At 56.7% G+C, this 19,780-nt stretch overlaps 1 protein-coding gene across 4 annotated transcripts in view; it reads left to right on the top strand.

Moving 5' to 3' along the window:
• Window positions 1–19,780, top strand: part of DLGAP4 (DLG associated protein 4) — a 181,638-nt gene that overhangs the window by 115,866 nt on the left and 45,992 nt on the right. For all 4 annotated transcript variants that reach the window (XM_056121480.1, XM_056121479.1, XM_056121481.1 and 1 more), the window contains exons 3-6: window positions 255–496; window positions 3,367–3,481; window positions 5,460–5,510; window positions 8,433–8,673. In XM_056121480.1, the coding sequence (XP_055977455.1) occupies window positions 255–496; window positions 3,367–3,481; window positions 5,460–5,510; window positions 8,433–8,673 (649 nt within the window). The remainder of the gene's footprint in view (window positions 1–254; window positions 497–3,366; window positions 3,482–5,459; window positions 5,511–8,432; window positions 8,674–19,780) is intronic.

The raw sequence follows: 19,780 nt of genomic DNA, 5'->3' as shown, positions 1-19,780 counted from the left end.
GAGAACTGGGTGGCTTAGCGCGGGGGCCACCCTGCCGGGGATCCCGCCACCCCGTGAGGCCCCGCTGGCTCCGAACCCACGAATCGTATCGTGCCCAGCCCAGGGCGTGGTCCAGCTGCTCGGTGTTTATTTAGTGGCTGAGCCCAGCACCGAAGGCCGAATCCCGCCCACGTGCATCACGAGGCCGGGGGCTCACGGGAAGTGTGCTCTGCCCGCTGTCCCACCCTCGCCGAGACCTGCCGGCCCTTCCCCAGGTGCCGGGCGGTGGCGGTGAGTGGAGCACCGCGCTGCTGTCCCCGCGCGACGCCGACTCCGCGGCCGAGGGACCCATCCCGTGCCGGCGCATGCGCAGCGGCAGCTACATTAAGGCCATGGGCGACGAGGACAGCGATGAGTCCGGCGGCAGCCCCAAGCCCTCGCCCAAGACAGCGGCGCGGCGCCAGAGCTACCTGAGGGCCACGCAGCAGTCGCTGGGAGAGCAGAGCAACCCCCGCAGGTGAGCGTGCAGCCCCGCCCCCGGGGCCCAAGCCCCGCCCCCGAGCCTGGAGCTCGAGCCCCGCCCCTGAAGTCTGAGCCCGAGCCACGCCTCGAGTCCAAGCCACGCCCTCGGAGCCCAGAGCCCTCCCCTGGAGTCCGAGCCACGTCCCCGTAGCCCAGAGCCACACTCCCGGAGCCTGAGTCATATGCCCGAGCCACGCCCCCCGGAGCTCGAGCCCCGCCCCTGAGCCCAAGCCCCGACCCCGGAACCCAGAGCCCACCCCTTGAGTTCAAGCCTTGACCCCCGGAACCCAGAGTCGCACCCCCCCCCCCCCCCCCCCCCGAGCCCGAGCCACGCCCATGAAGCCCGAGCCACGCCCCGGAGCCCGAGCCACGCCCCTAGAGTCTGAGCCCCGCCCCAGAGCTCAGAGCCCGCCCCTGGAGTCCAAGCCACGCCCCTGGGAACGAGTCACGCCCCCGGAACCTATAGTTACGCCCCTAAGCCTATGGCCACGCCCACCGGAATCAAGTCACACTCCTGGAATCTGAGCCCCTTCCCCGGAGTCCAGAGCCCACCCCTGAAGCCTTAAGCCACGCCTACAGAGTCTAGCTCCCGTAGCTACGCCCCCAGTCTGGAGCTCCGCCCCCGGATCATAAGCTCCGCCTTCTATGTAAAGTCCCGCCCTCACGAAGCCAGGCCCTGTGCATTCTGCTCCCTGATTAGGTTCTTAAATAGCCCCACCTTGATCAAGTTGATCCTGCCCATTGAACCCTCACCCCTTGGAGTGAGCCTCCACTTTACCCTCTCTTGAAGCAAGCTTGCTGTTTTTCCTGCCTCCCGGATAGACCCCTACCCACAATGAACTTAGTCCTTGCTTAAGGAATCTGCTTTTGGGTTAGTCGTGGCCCTTGAGACCCGGGGTCTTAGTTTGGCTCCTGCACTCTGTTCAGTTGACTCTGCAAAGTACTGCCCTTGGGTGAACCATCCCCATCTTCACACCACTCCCATCACAGTTAAAGTCCTGACCTCAGGGGAGACTCTTGCACTATTGAATCAGGAGAGATCTGGAGAGATAGTCAGTTGGGAGTTTCCCTTGCATACACCCAATGTGGGTTCGAACTGAGTTTGATACCGGTCTCCCAAGCCCTGCCAGGAGTACCACTGGGTGTAACACAAAACCCAAACATAAATAGGCCAAGAGAACCTTTCTGAAATGACTGGAAAGCTTGCCAGGTGAGTCCAGTCACAAAGGGGAAATGCCACGAGGCGACCCACTTCTTCCTTTTAGAGAGCCATCACTTGCCAGCACTGCCCAATGGCCAGAGCCCACTCTGTGCCCCTGTGATCCCTGCAGTGTTCCCCATGATTGGGGACAGGGTGAAGCTAAAAGGAGAGAGACAGCCTTCGTCTGGCCCTTTGCCCGGCCTGGCATGCCACCATTCATGCACCTGATCTTCTAAGACATGGAAGAATTCATAAGAGGTTGAAGAAATGAAATGCCTGTACACAGGAAGCAACAATTAAGATGTTAGAACTGAGGCTTTCATCTGAAGAAGTCACCATGGATTTAGCACAGAATGATAGTTATGGAAAAATCTCGAATTAGTGACAAAATGAGTGGCATTTGGTGTAGGGGATTCAGAGTTCACTGAGGAGAAGCAAAGCACTTGGAAGAGTTCAAGGGAATAAGCTGCACCCTAGTTCTTCAGTCACTGGGAGCAAAAGTCCAGGCTTCATGGAGGAGGTGGGTGCGTGGTGAGTAATGCACTCAGGGAAGTCAGGAGTCTCAGAATAGAGAGATAGTACGGGGATTACAGTGCTTGCCTTGCATGCAGCTGACCCCAGTTCGATCCCTGACTCTGCCTATGGTCTACAGATGAGCAGGGGACATTGTGGGAGAGGTGGGCACAGGTCTTGTAGTGAGAGGGAAATCAGTAAGGGTAGTAACAGTAGTGCAGCCAGCTGTTAGTGCCTGCTGCATGCTGAGCTCTGTATCCGTCCCTGCACACAGCAGTCTGCACCCCTATATCCTGGCCCATCCCCAAAGAAACATACTGTAACGAGGTGAGTGAATGCCCAGGGTCACCAGGTGAGAATGCTGGATTCAGTTCTAGGTTAAGGGCCTGAGCTGTTGACTGCTTGCTTGGACCTTATCCAGAGCAGTGGAGGGAGAAGCCCAGGGTTGGTGGGCACAAGAATGATTCATCACCACCACCCCACCGCCAGTAAAATAAAACACAAAATATTTTGGGGCGGATAGTACAGCAAGTAGGGCTTTTGCCTTGCCCGAGCCAGACCCAGGTTTAATCCCTGACATCGTATGTCCCCCCGAGCTGGTCAGGAGTAACCCGAGTGCAGAGCCAGGAATAACCCTAGAGCATCACGTATGTGGCCCAAAAGAAAAAGATTGAACAACCAGCAGCCTAGGGAAAAGAAGTGTTTTGGAGAGCCTGGTGGCAGCCACCCAATGTCATATAGAAAGCGATGCCCTTTGGGCAGCTCCAGCCTGAAGCCAAAGACTTGTTCTATCTCCTGGGGGTTCAGCCCCGCCAGTGGCCCCAGATCTGCAAGGGAGGGGCTCTGTTAAATTCACTGGCTGCTTTTGGTCAGTTTCCGGTTTGAAAGTCTACCGCAAGCTTGTGCTGCCACCTAGCGGCTACTGTGGGCACGACCAGTAAGGGCACCTGCTTCCTGGAGACTAACGGAAGTTTTAAAGCCCAGTGGACCGTCTCCTCTCACTTACAGCCCCTGCCCTGACCAGGCTCGCAGTGACTTCCAGCCTTCCCTCAGCCACTCGATGCAGGGACCACTCATTTTCCCTTTGGGCCTCAGAGTCCCAGGCGGAACACGGGCTAAGCAAGCCCGTCTCCTCCTCACACCCTCACCAGGAGCCTGGACCGCTTGGATTCTGTGGACATGCTGCTACCCTCCAAGTGTCCCAGCTGGGAGGAGGACTACAACCCCATCAACGACAGCCTCAATGACTCCAGCTGCATCAGCCAGGTGAGTGCCGCAGGCAGCCCCAGGGCCCCAAGCCCCAACTCCCACCCTGGGGGGTAGGGGGAGATGCCCAGGCCAGCCCCCTCGTAGTGACCCCCAGGTGTCTGCCCTGTGCATCCGGTGGTCTTTGTTCTCAACATTACCTGCAATGTCTCTGCCTGCTGACTGCCCTGCAGCCCCTGACATCGTGGCCTAAGTAGGGGTGAGGGGGTGGGGAGGGGCCCCTGACCAAGGGGTCACATCAGGGATGTAAGACCCAGGCTGGGGCCAAGAGACCCTGTTTTTGTGCACTGGGCAGTCACCTCCTGCCTAGTCTCATGTCGGACTTCCAGGCTAGCCGGCTCTGCCTCTCACCAAGAAGTACTGAAAGGGACTGGAGCCATAGCACAGCGGGTAGGGCATTTGCCTTGCACGCGGCTGGCCCAGGTTCGATTCCCACATCCTATATGGTCCCCTGAGCACCACCAGGAGTAATTCCTGAGTGCAGAGCCAGGAGTAACCCCTGTGCATTGCCAGGTGTGACCCAAAAAGAAAAAAAAAGAAGTGCTGAAAGCCTTGCATTTTATTGTCTCAGCCCTCCCAGAGGGGGGCTTTGTCACCCCTAATTTGTTTTATAAGTGGGTGAGGGCGGAGCAGCCAGGAGCAGGGCCAGTGCACCATGTCCTGGTCTCACCACAGGGCCAGCCAGGGCTGGGCAGGGCCTGGGGCCTCCAGCTGTGCCCACAGCACTTGGGCACTTGCAAAGGGAGGACAGGCAGGCATTCATGGGTACCCCCCTGCTGTGGAAGGAGAAATGAGCCCCTGTGAGGACAGCTGCCTGTGGGACACGGGAGGCGGTGGGGGCAGTGGGGTGCAGACCACCCCCCTTGCCGGGCCTACAGAGACTCTGGGACCCCCACTCCTCCCCTGGCCAGGCACCTCTGGGATCTGCACTGTCACTCTGAGGCTACGTGCAGAATCTTGGTGCGGGACCCTCTGCCCGGGCTGCCCTCATCCTCACCCAGGTGCCCCCGCATCTCACCCACAGCCTGCCTCCCACCCCACCCCCCACCCCCCCACCCCCGCCCCGTGCGTCCTCGGCAGCCAGAGGGAGCCGGAGCCGGTTAGGGCCCAGTCCCGCAAGCCAAGCCTCCCAGCAGCGCCTCCCCACCTTTTCCACCTCTGTGCTTCTCCCTCGATTTTGTTTGCTCCATTTCTCGCTTCCCGCGTGGCCCCTTGGCTCCTACCGTGGCCCCCTGCCCCTCACTTCCTGCTGGTTCTGCAGTTTTCACCTGTGGCCCCTTTGGAGTATCCTGGGGGCCCAAATGAGAAACGCTGTTCCCGCCCCAGAAACGCTGCCTTAGGGGACCACAGGACTCTGCCACTGTGCAGCCCCACCCGGCTGACTGCCTTTGCTGATGCCTGCCCAGGAGCATGCAGACCTGGGCACAGCTGGCATGCAGACCTGGGCACAGCTGGCATGCAGACCTGGGCACAGATGGCATGCAGACCTGGGCACAGCTGACTCTGGGCGCCAGAGCCACCTCAGGGTGCTACCCCTCACCCAGGCTCACTTTTTCCGAGCTCTCTGCTCTGTGCTGCTGTATTTGCTCTCCAAATTAGGTGCACCCCGCCGGCAGGCAGGGAACCTGCTGTTTGTCCCCCTCTGCCCTCGATGTGGGCATTTGCCCAGAGGTCCCCCCCTTCTCCAACTTTCCACCCAAATCCATCCTTCGCCCTGACTTCCTGTCGGGGGCTGTCTTCTCTCTCTGTTCCCCTCCCCTCCCTCTCAGCCTCTCATTCTCCACGTCTGTCTCTCCACCAGCCCGGCCTGGTCCGGACACCTGCCACCCTTTCGTCTTCTGGCTCCTCAAGAAAGGCTTCTGGGGCCAGCAGGGTGGGGGGCTCAGCCATCTGGCTAGACGGAGCCTGGACCACCCGCGGTAGCCCTCGCTACCCCAGCCTCAGTCTCCCTAACTAACACACGCCCTCTTTCCTGCAGATCTTTGGGCAGGCGTCCCTGCTCCCCCAGTTGTTCAGCCACGAGCAGCAGGTATGTCGTCATCCTCACAAACCCCAAACCCCGAGCCCAGGGCTGGGGCTGAGGTCTGGCCCCAAGCCCAGGCAGGTGCAGGGGAAGGCGGGATGGCTGGGTGGGGTGGACGGAGGAGGGTGCCCTCGCCCCGGCATGTCGCTGTGCGGGGTCTCCATTTCCCCTTCCCTTCCCAGGAGTGAAGACCAGCCGGCTCAGTTCTGTAGCAGGGGTCGAAACAACCTGGGTGAGGACGGGCATTCACTCAGGGTCTGGCTCCAGCCTACCTCCACTACCCCCAAATCCAGGAGGAATCTGGGAACACTCATTTGCATGGGTTGGGGTCAGAGACAGGGTATATTGACCTCTGCTTCCCTGGCCAGGCGCCTCTGGGATCTGCACTGTCACCCTAAGGAGGCTATGTGCAGAATCTGGGTGCAGGATCCTCTGCGCGGGACGCCCTCATCGTCACCTAGGTGCCCCCAGGGTCCCTTCCCTCCTTCCCCGGGCTCTGACCCAAGCTTCGTAGATGTTGAACCATAGGAATGAATGCAGAGACTTTTCCGTTATCCTGGTACTGGACAGAGGGTGTCCCTGCACCCATCCCTCCTCCCCGCCACTCCTCAGCTCTGAGACCAGTGTGGCTCAGGACACGCTCTGAGCTCAACCCGTTATGGCCAGGAGCGGGCAAGGGAGATATTCTCGCCGCGTGCCCTCCAGGACCACCCCACACTTGCTGCACCCCCAGCCCCATCACATTTCCTCATTGTTCCAGGAGGTCTGGGGCAGCAGCTCCCCTCTACCTCCTCCCCTGGTGTCAGCTGGCTCTGCTGAAGCTCTGATATGTTGCCAGATAAATGGCTCCGGGAAGTCCCCTGCCCCCCGAGACCGTGATTAACACACCAGCTCTGTCTCCCAGAGCTCAGGAGCACCCTGGCCGGCATGCACACAGACCTCGCCCTCCGCAGGTCTGGTTCCAGGGACATGCTCTCCGGCTGGAATTTTAAGCAGACCATGCAATGCTCTCATTTCATCTTGACTACAATGCTGGGAAGTCTCAACTCTCATTTTGTAGGCGGGGAAACCGAGGCACAGAGCTGTTAGGAGACTTGCATACTTCCATCGGTTGAGGAAATGATGGGCCTGGATGAAAACCTGAGGGTCTGGTGCCACCATCCATCCCCAAGCAAGACCTGGTTGCCCCCCCTTTTTTTTCTGCTTTTTGGGTCACACCTGGCGATAGTCAGGGCTTACTCCTGGCTCTGCACTCAGGAATTACTCTGGTGGTGCTCAGGGGACTGTATAGGATGTAGGGGCTGAACCTGGGTCGGCTGCATGCAAGGCAACTGCCCTACCCACTGTACTGTCACCCCCACCCCAAGACCTGGTTGCCCTTGAGGGTGGCAGGCTGGCAGAACAGACACCTGACTCTTGAATCTCTGCTCCAAGCAGAGCTTGGGTGTACCGCCCGGCCTACACTGCAGCACTGCCATCCCCAGAATCCTCTGCATTGCTGGCAGTGTCCTGTGATTCACTGTCCACTTCACTAGCTCCACTTGCTGTGAGTGTGGCCAGGATGACCAGAGGACTGGACTTCTCGTTTACATATAACTAACCAAGACCGCAGTAACACACGTAGCTCGTGCCACCATGTTGGATAGCTCCCACTGGGCCATTGGGTCATCACACACCTACTATTCGGGCACCCCATTTCTTTCTGGAAACCTGGATCCAGCAGGTGGTGATAGCCAAGGTCACAGCCTGGTCCAGGGCAATGCTGGCCCCAGACCTGGCTCCATCTTTTCCTCCACCTGGAGCCCACTGACAGTGAATCACAGGACACTGCCTCATGCCATCCCCCGGCCCAGGCCTCCCCCATGACCTCCATCAATGTCCATCACCGTACTCTGATACCTCACTTATGGTGTGTCCCCCACCCCCACCCGTTACTCACATAGCCTGAGACAATGGGCCAGGCCGACCCAGAACCTCCAGGATCTGGAACCTTAATAGCACATTTCTTAAGGGTATTATGGATATTTGGGTGAGGTCCTTTGTCACACACACACACACACACACACACACACACACACACTCCATGCACTCACACACACACAGAATTGCAGTGTTGGATGGTGATTCTGGAGGATACCCAGAGATCTTCTCAGGGTGAGCTAGAGATGAGATGGGTACATGAGCTACAGGTGGCCATTGTCCTTGCTGCCCAGGGCAGACCTCACCAACATGTGCCTCATTCCAGAACCTTCTCACCAGACTATTGCCTGCGTTTCATCTCTGCCTCTGCCTCTGCTCCAGACGCCCGTCCCCAACACCCCCTTGTACCCAGGGGCAACAGCCTTGAAGTACACATGTGGGGGGTCCATTCTGCCCCTTCCTCGCTGAGTGCCCTCAGCAAGCTTTTCCCCCTCACTGCCCTTCAGCTTCACTGTATAAAAGGAGGAATTAGATTCCAAGGCAGTACCTAGCCAGCCCCCCAAACCCCTCCTGCCCCCACTCTGCCCCATTTCTGCCATTGTTCAATGCAGATATTCCTGGCCGATTGCATTTGTCATGTTGAATTCAGATGGTGGACACACAGATACAACCTAGTGAATGCATTGGGCTGGAGCGATGATAGCACAGCGGGGAGGGCGTTTGTCTTGCACACGGCTGACCCGGGTTCAATCCCAGCATCTCATATGGTCCCCAGCACACCACCAGGAGTAATGCCTGAGTGCAGAGTCAGGAGTAACCCCTGTGCATTGCCGGGTATGACCAAAAAAAAAAAAATTAATGCATTGACCAGGGGGAAACAGCAAGAGTTCCTCCAGCATGGTGACCCTGGGGAAACTGAGTCCCAGGGGTGCGAGGGCCTGTTGGTGCCTTAGGGCCGAGCACCCCGCGCTGACCCTGACGCCTGCCTGCCTGCCTTTGCCGGGACAGGTTCGGGATGCGGATCTGAGCGACCAGTACGAGGCGGCCTGCGAGTCCGCCTGCAGCGAGGCGGAGTCGGCCACGGCCGAGGCGCTGGACTTGCCGCTGCCCAGCTACTTCCGCTCCCGCAGCCACAGCTACCTGCGCGCCATCCAGGCGGGCTGCTCGCAGGAGGAGGACAGCGTGTCCCTGCAGTCCCTCTCCCCGCCGCCCAGCACCGGCAGCCTCAGCAACAGCCGCACGCTTCCGAGTGAGTAGCGGCCGCCGCGGGTGGGGCGGGGGCAGGGGGAGAAGCGCCGGAGCTGAGCCACGGGGTGGGCTTGCCCACCGGTCGGCCCCCTGGGACTCGCACGAGGGTCCTGGAGGGGAAACCCACGCCGGGGCGTGAGCTTGGCGGGTCGGGAGCTCGCGGGGTGCTCGGTTGCCCCCTGCTGGCGGCAGGGCTCCCTGACAAGCTCTGTCCCTGCTGCGCGCCTGGCTGCAACCCGCCCTGGGAAACAGGGTCCCTCAAGTCTAGGGAAGGGGGGTTGCAGTTTCTCCTAGGGCGGCAGAGCCCCTTCCTGACATTTCTTCTTAAATCAATGGCTTTTAAGTTTTGTGTGTGTGAGGACCAGCACTCTTCCGAGCACCAGTCCCCAAACCAGCAGATAACCAGTGTGTGTGTGTGTGTGTGTGTGTGTGTGTTTAGGGCAGAAAGATGGCACAATGGGCTGAGCACTAGCATTGCATGCTGAAGGATTAGGTTCAATCCCTGACATCACCCCAATTATGGAGCCAGGAGTGTATGCTCCCCCAAAATGAATTTTTTTTTAAATGCATTGCACTGGGGCTAGAGTGATAGCACAGCAGGTAGGGTGTTTGCCTTGCATGCAGCCAACCTGGGTTCGATTTCCAGCATCCCATATGGTCCCCTGAGCACTGCCAGGGATAATTCCTGAGTGCAGAGCCAGGAATGACCCTGTGCATCACCGGATGTGACCCAAAAAGAAAAAAAAATTAAAACACATTGCACAGCTTAATCAATGACTGAATAAATAGCAGTACTCCTACATTACAAAAAAATATATATATTTTGCAGAGCTGGAAAGATAGCTCCCAGGGCTGGAGCGCATGCTTTACATTGGCGTGTGATTCCTGGTACCGCATGATGCCCCGAGCTCCGAGAGGAGTGGGCCTCAGTAAATAGCCACTCTGGTAGACCAATGGTCTTTCAACCTTTGCAGTCCAGTGGTGGTGCTATGTCTTCTGAAGATGGCTCCGGCATGCCCGGAGGACACGAGGCATCTTCACCCAGAGCAAACCGAGTTGAGTGAGGCTAAAGCAAGTCCAGACCCAGGCCCGTCACAGCCGTTTCCGTGAGCCTGCTCTGGCCCTCATCCCCCAGCTACCAACCGAGGCACATGCAAGGCCTCAACTGCTACGAGGAAGGGAACAGAGCTGCAGAGAGGAGCTGGTCGGAGCTGACAGTCCCTGTGACTGATCCCGACTTGGCTCATTGCCGACAAGAGCAGGCGGGTTAGGTTGGTGTAGGAAAAGCAGCCGTGCTGGTTGCCCTGTTGGTGTTTGCTGGGAATGAATAACCCAGAGCTCCCTGGGTATTCTCCACACAGGAAACCGGCTTGATTCCAGGTGGAAGGAGCTGGTTGTCACAGACCCCAAAGCGTGAAACCACTCTCCCAGTGTTGCCTTCCAAATGGGTGAGGTCCAGTTCATACCCTGAGCCCTCCATGGTGCCGTTTTGTGTCCAGCACCGAAGTGCCCAGCCCAGTCTCATTTCAGAGCTTCCATCCTGGCCTCACGCACCTGCAGCCAGATGCTGACGTGCTGGGCGTGGTGGCCAGTATCACCCCCTGCAGCCAGATGCTAACGTGTGTGGTGTGGTGGCCAGTGTCACCTGTCCCCGTTCACCAGTGGCTGCTTCTGTGCCTTTTGGATGAAAGAGGACAGTGGTCTGACATGAGGACCTGCGTAGATAGACGCCGTGTCACTGGTGCTTTGGAGTTTTTCTGACGCTGCAGACCCCATTTGAGGCTTCCTTTCTGGCAGGGACCAGTCCTTCTAGCTGGTAGCTTTGAGTCCCTCGGCCTGATGGTTCAGGAGTCCCATCCCTTCCCCGCTTGGCTCTGCCAGCTGGGCATCTTGAGTCGAAACCTCTGAGGACATGTCCAGCCCTACTGCCCTGATGCCCTGTGACCCCCAGTGAAAGCGAGGTGGTGGCCTTGGAATGGGTCCACAATAGGCGGCCCTCACAGGGAACACTGCCGGCTACAGTTTAGATGGTTCCACAAGGCTGAGACCTGGGCTTCTTGGGTGCCCTGGAGGACAGTCCACTCCAGTCCCGGGGAAGCCTCATGTAAAGATTAGTACTGCCAAAAGTTCCCTAAACCTGGGGTGGGCCTGGGGGACATATGGCACCCCGGCAGCTTTCCTCATCCCTTACCTCCTCATCCCCCGCCCCAATCCCACGCACTCATGAATAGTCAGAACAGGCTGCTGGGCCCTGTACCTCTGTGGGTCTCTGTACTGGTCAGTGGTGGCTACAGTAAGGCTTTGTCACTACCAAGCACAGCATTGCTTGGGGTGCTCTACCAATTCACCTTCTTTCTGGATTTGTTTTGGAGTCACACCCGGAGGTTCTCAGGGGCTGTTCCTGGCTCTGTGCTCAGGAGTAGCCTCTGGTGGTGCTCATGGGGCTCCCTGTAGTGCCGGGGATTTGAACCTGGGTCATGGCCGCTGCCACTGAATGTTGGGAGGTGTCTTTCCTTCCTACACTCTCTCTCCAGCCCCCACGTTCATTTCTTATTCCCAAGTTTGTGGTTCAGCTGTTCCACCTCCACTCCACATACATGCCTGTCATGTCCCTCTTGGGCCCAAAGGATCTTCTGGTCATCTTGGCCTGGTGGCCTCCCCACGACCCATGTTTCTGGTGATGGCAGCAGGCCTGAGCCAGCCTAATTGGCAGAAGCACATTTCAATCCCCTGCTGTGTAACAGCTGCTCAGATCCTGTTGGCCGGGGACAGACAAACAGCTGAGTGGGCAGGAGCACGCTTTACATGTGGAGAGCCCAGGTTCCCTTCTCTGAGCACTTCTGTGTGTGACAAAAACACAAAACCAAAGCACGGAAAAATTCGGTTGGCTAGAACAGTCCCGTGACTCGGCCCAGAGACCCTTTGGGACCTTGTTTGAGAAGCATTTGGTTTGTTCTGTTTCTTCTGTTGCTTCGGTTTGGTTTGTGTTTGGAGCCACGTCGGGCTGTGTTTTGTTTGCTCCAGGCTCTGTGCTCTGGGATCCTCCCTGGTCTGGATCTGGGGAGGGCCGAGGTCTCAATAATTCAATCGACTATTATCTACTTCCTTGCCACATTTACTCACGTCCCTAACATAATAACAGGCTTGCCCCAAGACTCCCAAAGTCTCACCCGCTAGCAGCTGCTCTTGATGGAGTGACCGACTTACAGTCTAGAAAGAAAGTCATCTGCTGCCAGTCCCCGTCCCCAGCAGGCCGTGGAACACAGGAACAGAGTGGAAGTGCAGCTCACTCATGTTCAGAAATGGGGAGTAGCCGGAGAGTGGGGGTGGAGGGGCGCTGGCCCCGGGGGACAGTGCATATCCTTGGCATGTGGGAGACTCAGCTTCCATTCCCAGCCCTGCACAGTCCCCAGAGCACCCACTGGGAACGATGCCCAAGCAATGTGCTGGGTGTGGCCCCCAGACACAACAGAATTCCTAACCCCAGAAAGGTGGAGAATGTGGCTGCAGGGACTCAACACTCTGTGCCAGGAATTCTGTCCTCAGTAGAAACTGGGCAAATCCTCGGGGATAGGCAAGGGTGGAATTTGCCTTGGCGAGCCCAGATTCTGCTTCCTGGGGGTGGATTCCCTGGTCCATTCTCCACAGCTCTTGGTTCTGCTCTCCGAGAACTCTTCCTGTTCCCAGGAAAAGGCCTCAGAGGACCATGTGTGAAGAAAACCCTGGGGAACGTTCTTCGGGGCTGGGGTAACGACTTTCTCCGCTGGTTCCCTGAGGACAGGTTGAGCCCCAGCCACTTGGATGGTATGACTGGCCGTGGCCCTTTGCACTGAAACTGGTCATAGTTTTAGCCACATACCTACCTCGGACACTCTAAGATTTTCAATGTATGTGATGCCACTTAACTCCATGTGCCAAAAGCCAGCCCCACAGTGAACTGTGAACCATGCTAGTCTCGATTATGACTGCTGTGGGGCTGAGGTTCTCAGCCTCCCGGAAGCCCTTTTGAGAAGTTGAGAACAGTCTTACGTGCTCCCTTATTAGAGTATTAAGAACAGATGTTATAAGGGCTGTAGAGATAGTTCAAAGGGGCAGTGTGCTCAAAGCTCCAAGTTTGATCCTTGGCACTGTATGATCTCCTATATGATCCCCTGTATGATCACTGTATAATCAGTGTATCATCACTGTTTGATACCAGGTAGCCACCAGACCTCCAGTACCACTGGGCACAAGCAGTACTTCATGGCTGGGCCCAAACACAGAACTGTGAGGCCCTTGCATCTGGACCAGATGTCATCAAGACTGGCCTGTGGGCCCCAGAGCACCTTAAACAAAAGAGTTTGACTCGCCTTTGATTTTTATCCGCTCCACAAGCTCTAGTTCAGCTGACCATGACCTTGGTTTGACCCTTGTCCCCAGGCTGGGTCTTAACTTGGGAATGATTTACTGGCTGGAGGACTGGAGTTAATGGATTTTCCAGTGCAGCACATTCCGGGTCTTCTATTTCCTCCAAACCAGAAGGTTTCAAACTCATTTGACCTACCTTCCCCTTTTCAGAAAATAATAATAATAATAATAATAATAGCTCAGTGACTCCTACCTGTAAATCTACCTTCTTTAAGTGAACATATAGATGGTGCCCCCTCCCCGGTGCCCCTGAACAGTCCACCATGGGGGAGGGCGTTGAGGGGGGAACGTGTTACCCACTTTGGAAAACGCCTTCCCCGCACCTCTTCCTATTTCTTTCCTGAGTCCCCCTCCCCCCCCCCCCCCCCCCGCAAATGCTTGGTAAATGCAGGACCAGCTGAATTGGCATATTTGACCTGAAGACTGTCTTGCCTCTTCCCTCTGTTTGGCAGGGACCCTCTCTGACAAGTGCCTCCTTAGGTGACTGTGATCCTGTGGCCATCACAGCGTGCATTGGCACTCACCTCAGGGGCACCTTGCTTCTAGCCTCACAGCTGAGCTCTGCCATTGGCTGGAACTTTGTAGTGGTGCACAAGAGCACTGACGGTCGGTGTTTTAGCAAACATTTGATCATTTTGGGCCCCTCAAACAGTTGCTTCCTCCTCTCATGACGTGGTGCAAAAGTCAGTCCTACATACTTTTATTTTCTGTTGTTTTATTTTTTGTTTTGGGATCATAGCCAGTGATGCTCAGGAGTCACTGCTGGCTCTGCATTCAGGAATCACTCCTGGTGGGTTCAGGGGATTGATTTTTATGGGATTTTGAGGACTGAACCCAGGGCAGCCATCTGCAAGGCAAGTGCCCTACCTGCTGTACTATCTCCACCCCCATGTTTTTTGTTGTTTTATTTGAGGTCTAGACCCAGCAGTTCTCCTGGATTGCTCCTGGCTCTGTGCTCAGGAATCTCTCCTGGTGGTGCTCTGGTCCCCATAGGTGGTGCCGGGAATTAAACCTGGGTCTGCATGCAAGTTAAGTGCCCTAATCACCGTGATAGTCCCTATTGCTACATAGTTTTGTTTATGTTGATTACGTGCTTTCCCTGTTGATACTAAATTCTGTATTAGACACTGTGTGTGTGTGTTTGCGCACACGCGTGTGTTTGGGTAACAACCAGTGATGCCCGAGAACTACTCTGACTTGGCATTGAGAGTCACTCCCAGTGTTGCTCAGGGGACCATGCAGTGCTGAGAGTGTAAACCAGGGTGCCCTCATGCAAAGTGTGTGCTCTAACCCTTTGAGCTTCTCCCATACCCATAACAGTGGTCCCAAGGGCATATATAGTAGAATGTATTCTCTGCATCTCCACACCCTCCTCCTGGAGCCAAAGGTGCCCCTGGACTCAGTGCCTGAGACAGGGCTGGAGACTCTCCTCGTGGTGCCATCGAATAAGTGGGCAAGGCCCACTGTTCAAGTGCATTTCAGTTCTCTGTGGCACATCTGCTCACATCTGTTGGGCCAAAGCAGGACGCATGAGACCAGAGCCAAGGGCCAGGGAATGTCCTGCTCTGAGGGCGCTGGAGAGAGGGGAAGGGAGCTGCCTTAAAGATACTCTGGACACCTGACTGTCCCTTCTGGCAGTTCTCAGTCAGCCAGGCCAGTGGCTCATTGTGAGGCCCCAGGGGTACAAGGCTGCTCAGTGCTAGGGGTTCCTGCCCCCTGAGCAGTACTCAGGGGCCTCCAAGGGCACCCCAGCCAGGGGGTCCAGAATTGCATCAGGCATTGCACAGTGCACTGTGCCCTGGGGATCTCGTGGTACTGGGGATTGAACAGGGTCGGCTGCCTGTACCACAGACTCTACCCCTGGACTGTCTCTCTGATCCTTCCACCTACTTTTTCAGTCAGGGCCACAGAGGTGGAGCGCCTCGGCCTCTAGCAGAGCCCAGCCTGACTCAGGCTGGCAGTGCTTGGGCCTTCAGTGCTCTGGGAAGATATCAGGGCAGGCCCAGCAGGGTTCAGGGGTAGCACTCAGGGCTTGTGCATGCCAGGCTTGGGTTCTACCACTTGTGCCATCTCCTGCCCCTACTCCACCTTTCCTGCACTTTTGTGGCAAAGGACAGGAAGAAAGGGAAAAAAGACAGGGGGTTGAGGGCAATTATTTAATTGCAGGTCCTTCCCCCACTAGCTCCGGTGTGGATGGCCCAGCATCTGACTTTAAAAACACATGCATATGGTGCTTGGCTTATTTTCAGTTTGGGAATGTTAGCCTAGATCAAGACATTTAGGGAAGTATCTTCTAGCAAGATCTCACGTGTGCTCAGGCATGACACATGCCCATCCTTATAGGCACAGATAAAGATCTGTACCCTTAGACTAGGGGTTCCCAAACTTAGATGGCCTTGGACTGCAGAGTAGCACAATGGGTAGGGAGCTTTCCCTGCACACAGCTGACCTGGGTTTGATTCCCAGCACCACGTATGGTTCCCCAAGACCGCCGCCCCAGGAGTGATCCCCAAGTAGACAGCCAGAAGTAAGTCTTAAGCACAGCTGGACATGGCCCCCAAATCAACACAAAACAAAACACAAACTTGGCCTTTTCAGAAAAAAAAAAGGTGGGGGGCTGGAGCAATAGTTCAGAGAAAGGGTAGGGCATCTGCCTTGCACGAGGCCAACCTGGGTTCTATCACTGGCACCCCATTTGGTCCTCTGAGCTCCCAGGAGTGAACCCTGAGCACAGAGCCATGAGTGAGCCCTGAGCTCTGCCTGGTGTGGTCCAAAATACAAACAAACAAAAGAGTCACTAGGTACCCACCTAGAAATGTTCTTTCTTTAAATGAGCAAACAGAAAATGCCCCCACCATTGGCAGTGGTTGGGTGTCCCCCACTTTGGAAATATTGCCTTTGACCTACTTCGGTTGGTTTGTTTGGGGATCACATCCCCCCCCAGGGCTTAGGATTACTCCTTAGGTTTTGCACTCAGAGGTTTAGGGGGAACCTGGGAGTTTAGGGGGAACCATGTGGGAATTGAACCCGGAGTTCCCACATCCTACACGTGCTCCAGTCCTTCCGCTCTCTGGTCCCCTTCACCTACTTAGGATGAGAAAACACCACAAACACCTTGATCTTCTTTCTTGGTGGGCACACCCCCCATGCTTCCGTGTGCGACCAAGCTGTGTTTTTCCACACCTGAGCTCCCCGTGGAGCTCAGCCTCCCCTGCCCCCATGGGAGCAAATTCAGAAGCGTTATTCCTTGCCTCTGAGCTCCCCAAGTGCAGGTGAAGCCACCTACACACCTCAGGGAGAGCCGAAGTCACCAAGTTCTCAAACCCCTGCCCCCAGCTGCCGCGGTTCATGTGGCACCTCTGCGTTGGCGAGCGGAGGGCACCCCCACATCCCGACACTTCCCTGCCAGCTGTTGGAAAGTGTGTACTCGAATCAAGCTCTTGCCCGCCGTCTGCCGCAGATTCTTCGGAGTGAGTACATCATTTAGCCTGGTCTGCCGGGACCAGCCGCTCCGTGTTAGGGTGTCCATCCCTCCCTCCCGGCGCACACAGACAGACACAGCGGGCTGAGGAGGCCTCAGAGGGCGAGAACTCACGCTTGCACATGTCCCCACCACTGCCCAGTGACAGAGTGGCTGGTGGCCCCTGGACCTCGCTGCCCCGTCATCCCGTCCCTGCAGAGACACGCACAGACACACACACAGACAGGGGGCCCTGCTCCGAGGTCACCCTGTTCCTAAGGGTGTCCCTGCCTCCATGTCACCCCGCCTGGCCTAGGGCTGTTCAGAGACACCCTCCCCCCCCCACCCCACACACAAGGTGCTGCTGACCCTTCTCCCTGCACTCACTCCTGCAGGGCTCACTGCAGGGGATGCTGGGGGTGGGGGCAGTTCCTGGTGCTTGAGAGCCTTCGAGGGGGTGAGGCCCTCTGCAGTGGCCCCGAGGGCCCAGGGCTGCCCACTCAGTGCCACCAACATCCCGATGCCCCGGCTGCAGTGCTGACCCCCCTTTCTGACCCAGATTCCACATTCCAGAAATGGCGCTGGCAGGTGACTGGCGGGGCGGGGGCAGGAGGGCATTGCAGCTGGGCTGCAGATATAAGGGTGTCCTGGAGTCCCTCTGAAGCCACAGGACCCACCTGGGGATGGGACAGGGGGAGGGGGTGGGAGTCCCCTCTGAGCCAGCCTCATCCTCTCCTCTCCCTTCTCCCCCCCTTCATCGCTGTGTCCCCTCTGCCCCCCCTCCCCCAGCTCCCCCTCTTCCATCTCCCCGCACTTCTCACCTTTTCCGGGGCTCACTCAGTCCTCCTCTCTCCAGCTCTCCCCCCACTCCCTTCCTCTGTCTCTGGCCTGGTCCCCCCCTTCGCTCTCTCCTACTCCTTCTGAATCACAAGAGAGCTGTGACTTCACCCAAGGGCCATGGGGGTGTAGCAGGCCACGCCTCCCACCCACGTGCCCTGCTGTGAGCATGTAAACAGGGCCCCCCACCTCAGAGACCCCCTGCTCTTGCCCGTAAGCTCTGGGTGCTGCTCTAAGTGCCACCGCGTCCCTTTGAGACCCTCCAGTGTGGCTGGGTGCTGGCCTCTTCCTGGGTTCTGGACCCCACACCCCCATCCATGTCAGAATCCTCACTCTCCCCCTTCCCGACTCCCTCCCGCGAGAACACTCTCAACACCCTTTCTCTGGTTCATTCCTCCTCAGTAGCTACAGGAAGGGAGGCGCAGAATATTCTAATCCCTAGCCTTCTTAAATTGGGGTTCATGACCCCTAATATTTTCATTCCTGATGTTCTTTAACTGTGGGCCAGGATCCCTACGAATATTCTAGTCCCTAGCATTCTTTAGCTGTGGGTCATGACCCCAAGAATATTCTCCTCCCTAGGCATTCTTGTTTTGGGTTTTTTGTTTATTTGTTTGGTTTGGTGCTCAGGGCTTACTCCTGGCTCTGCACTCAAGACTCCCAAGAGGGCTGGAGAGATAGCACAGCGGGTAGGGCGTTTGCCTTGCACGCGGCCGACCCGAGTTCGATTCTCAGCATCCGATATGGTTGCCTGAGCACCGCCAGGAGTAACTCCTGAGTGCAGAGCCAGGAGTAACCCCTGTGCATCGCCAGGTGTGGGCTGGAGCGATAGCACAGCGGGTAGGGCATTCGCCTTACAAGCGGCCAACATGGCCGACCCGAGTTCGATTCCTCCGACCCTCTCGGAGAGCCCGGCAAGCTACCAAGAGTATTCGATATCGATATGCCAGACACAGTGACCCAATAAGCAAAAAAAAAGAAAAAGAAAAAGAAAAGACTCCCAAGAATATTCTAGTCCCTAACTTTCTTAAACTGTGGGTTGTGATCCCACATTGGACCACAAAAAAAATTGACATCAGTGAAAGGTTTCTGAAGACAGAAGCAGCAAAAAGTAATCTAAGCTCAGCCACATCGTATATCTGAGGTGTTTCTGCCAGCACTCACATGGATAAGAAGGGGTCGTGAGTGGAAAGATTTTAAGAAGCCCTGCTCTGGGCAGCCCGCCAGACCACTTTGTCTTCCACATCTTCCCAGGCTGAGCTCTGGACCTTCTCTGGCTATTTCTTCCTGTCCGGTTGAACACCCCATGCCCATGCACTGGCCGACAGGAACCTTACAGGCCATCATGTCCAGAGAGCTCAGAAAATTTGTTTGGATTTGGGTTGTTTGTTTGTTTTGGGGGACCACACTTGTCAATGCTCAGGAGTTACTCCTGGCTCTGCACTCAGGAATTACTCCTGGTGGTGCTCGGGGGGACCATGTGGGATGCCGGGGATCAAACCTGGCTCGGCTGTGTGCAAGGCAAGCACCTTATCTGCTGTGCTGTCTCTCCAGTCCCCTAGAAGAGGTTTTGAAACTCATGTGGCACCTCTGATTCCTGGATCTCAGAGCTGAGGTTTAGTTAAGTAGAGAAGTGTGCCACCATGGATTAGCAATGGGGCCAGAGCAGTTACACCTGGATGAGTTTCCAGGTTTACCTGGAAACATGGTCACAGTTACAAAGAAATTGCAACCTACAGAAGTGACTGTCAAGCAAGGTCACCCATGTCCTGAGTGGGTCCAGGAGCTGTTGGATCCACTTGACTTCCCCCGTTTCCTCAGCGAGGCAGGACCCTCCTGGGGTACTGATAAAGAAATGTGGGATGGCCACAGGGGTTTCAGGGACACTCATTGGCAGCATGGGCAGCGTGGACTGGATGCTGGTGGAGTGGTCCAGGCAGTGCTCTAGGATACCTTGGGTAGGGGCCACAGGGCGAGAGGGTCGGGGGTGGGGGAGATCCAGAAAGTCAGGATTCCTGCTGACTGAACTCCACACTCTCCCCAGGGGCTATGACAGAGAAGGGGGCTCCGACTCCTGTGGGAAACTGAGTGCTCCGTGCATGGATGGCCTCTCTTCCCAGTTTGCAGGAAGGATCATTAAACCTGGGCCAAAGAGTGCCTTGGGCTAGCCTCAACCCCAGGCACTAAGCTCCTCCAACTAAAAAAGGGCATTCCCTGCAGCGGAAGGCTTACACGCTCACAAAGGCGGCCAACAGACAGCTCTGGTGGGGCTGGCGGAGGTCATTGTAAGCCTTGAATTACACAGGCCTTGCCACAGCTAGATGACCCCTCCCATGAGTCCAGCCATGTGCTGAGTGCCCAGGACACACCAGGAAGCACATGGAGACTCCCGCCTTCAGGGAGA

This window comes from Sorex fumeus, unplaced genomic scaffold, assembly GCF_029834395.1.
Source record: "Sorex fumeus unplaced genomic scaffold, SorFum_2.1 ptg000044l, whole genome shotgun sequence".
Classification (NCBI taxonomy): domain Eukaryota; kingdom Metazoa; phylum Chordata; class Mammalia; order Eulipotyphla; family Soricidae; genus Sorex; species Sorex fumeus.
This window is presented reverse-complemented; position numbering and strand designations above follow the sequence as displayed.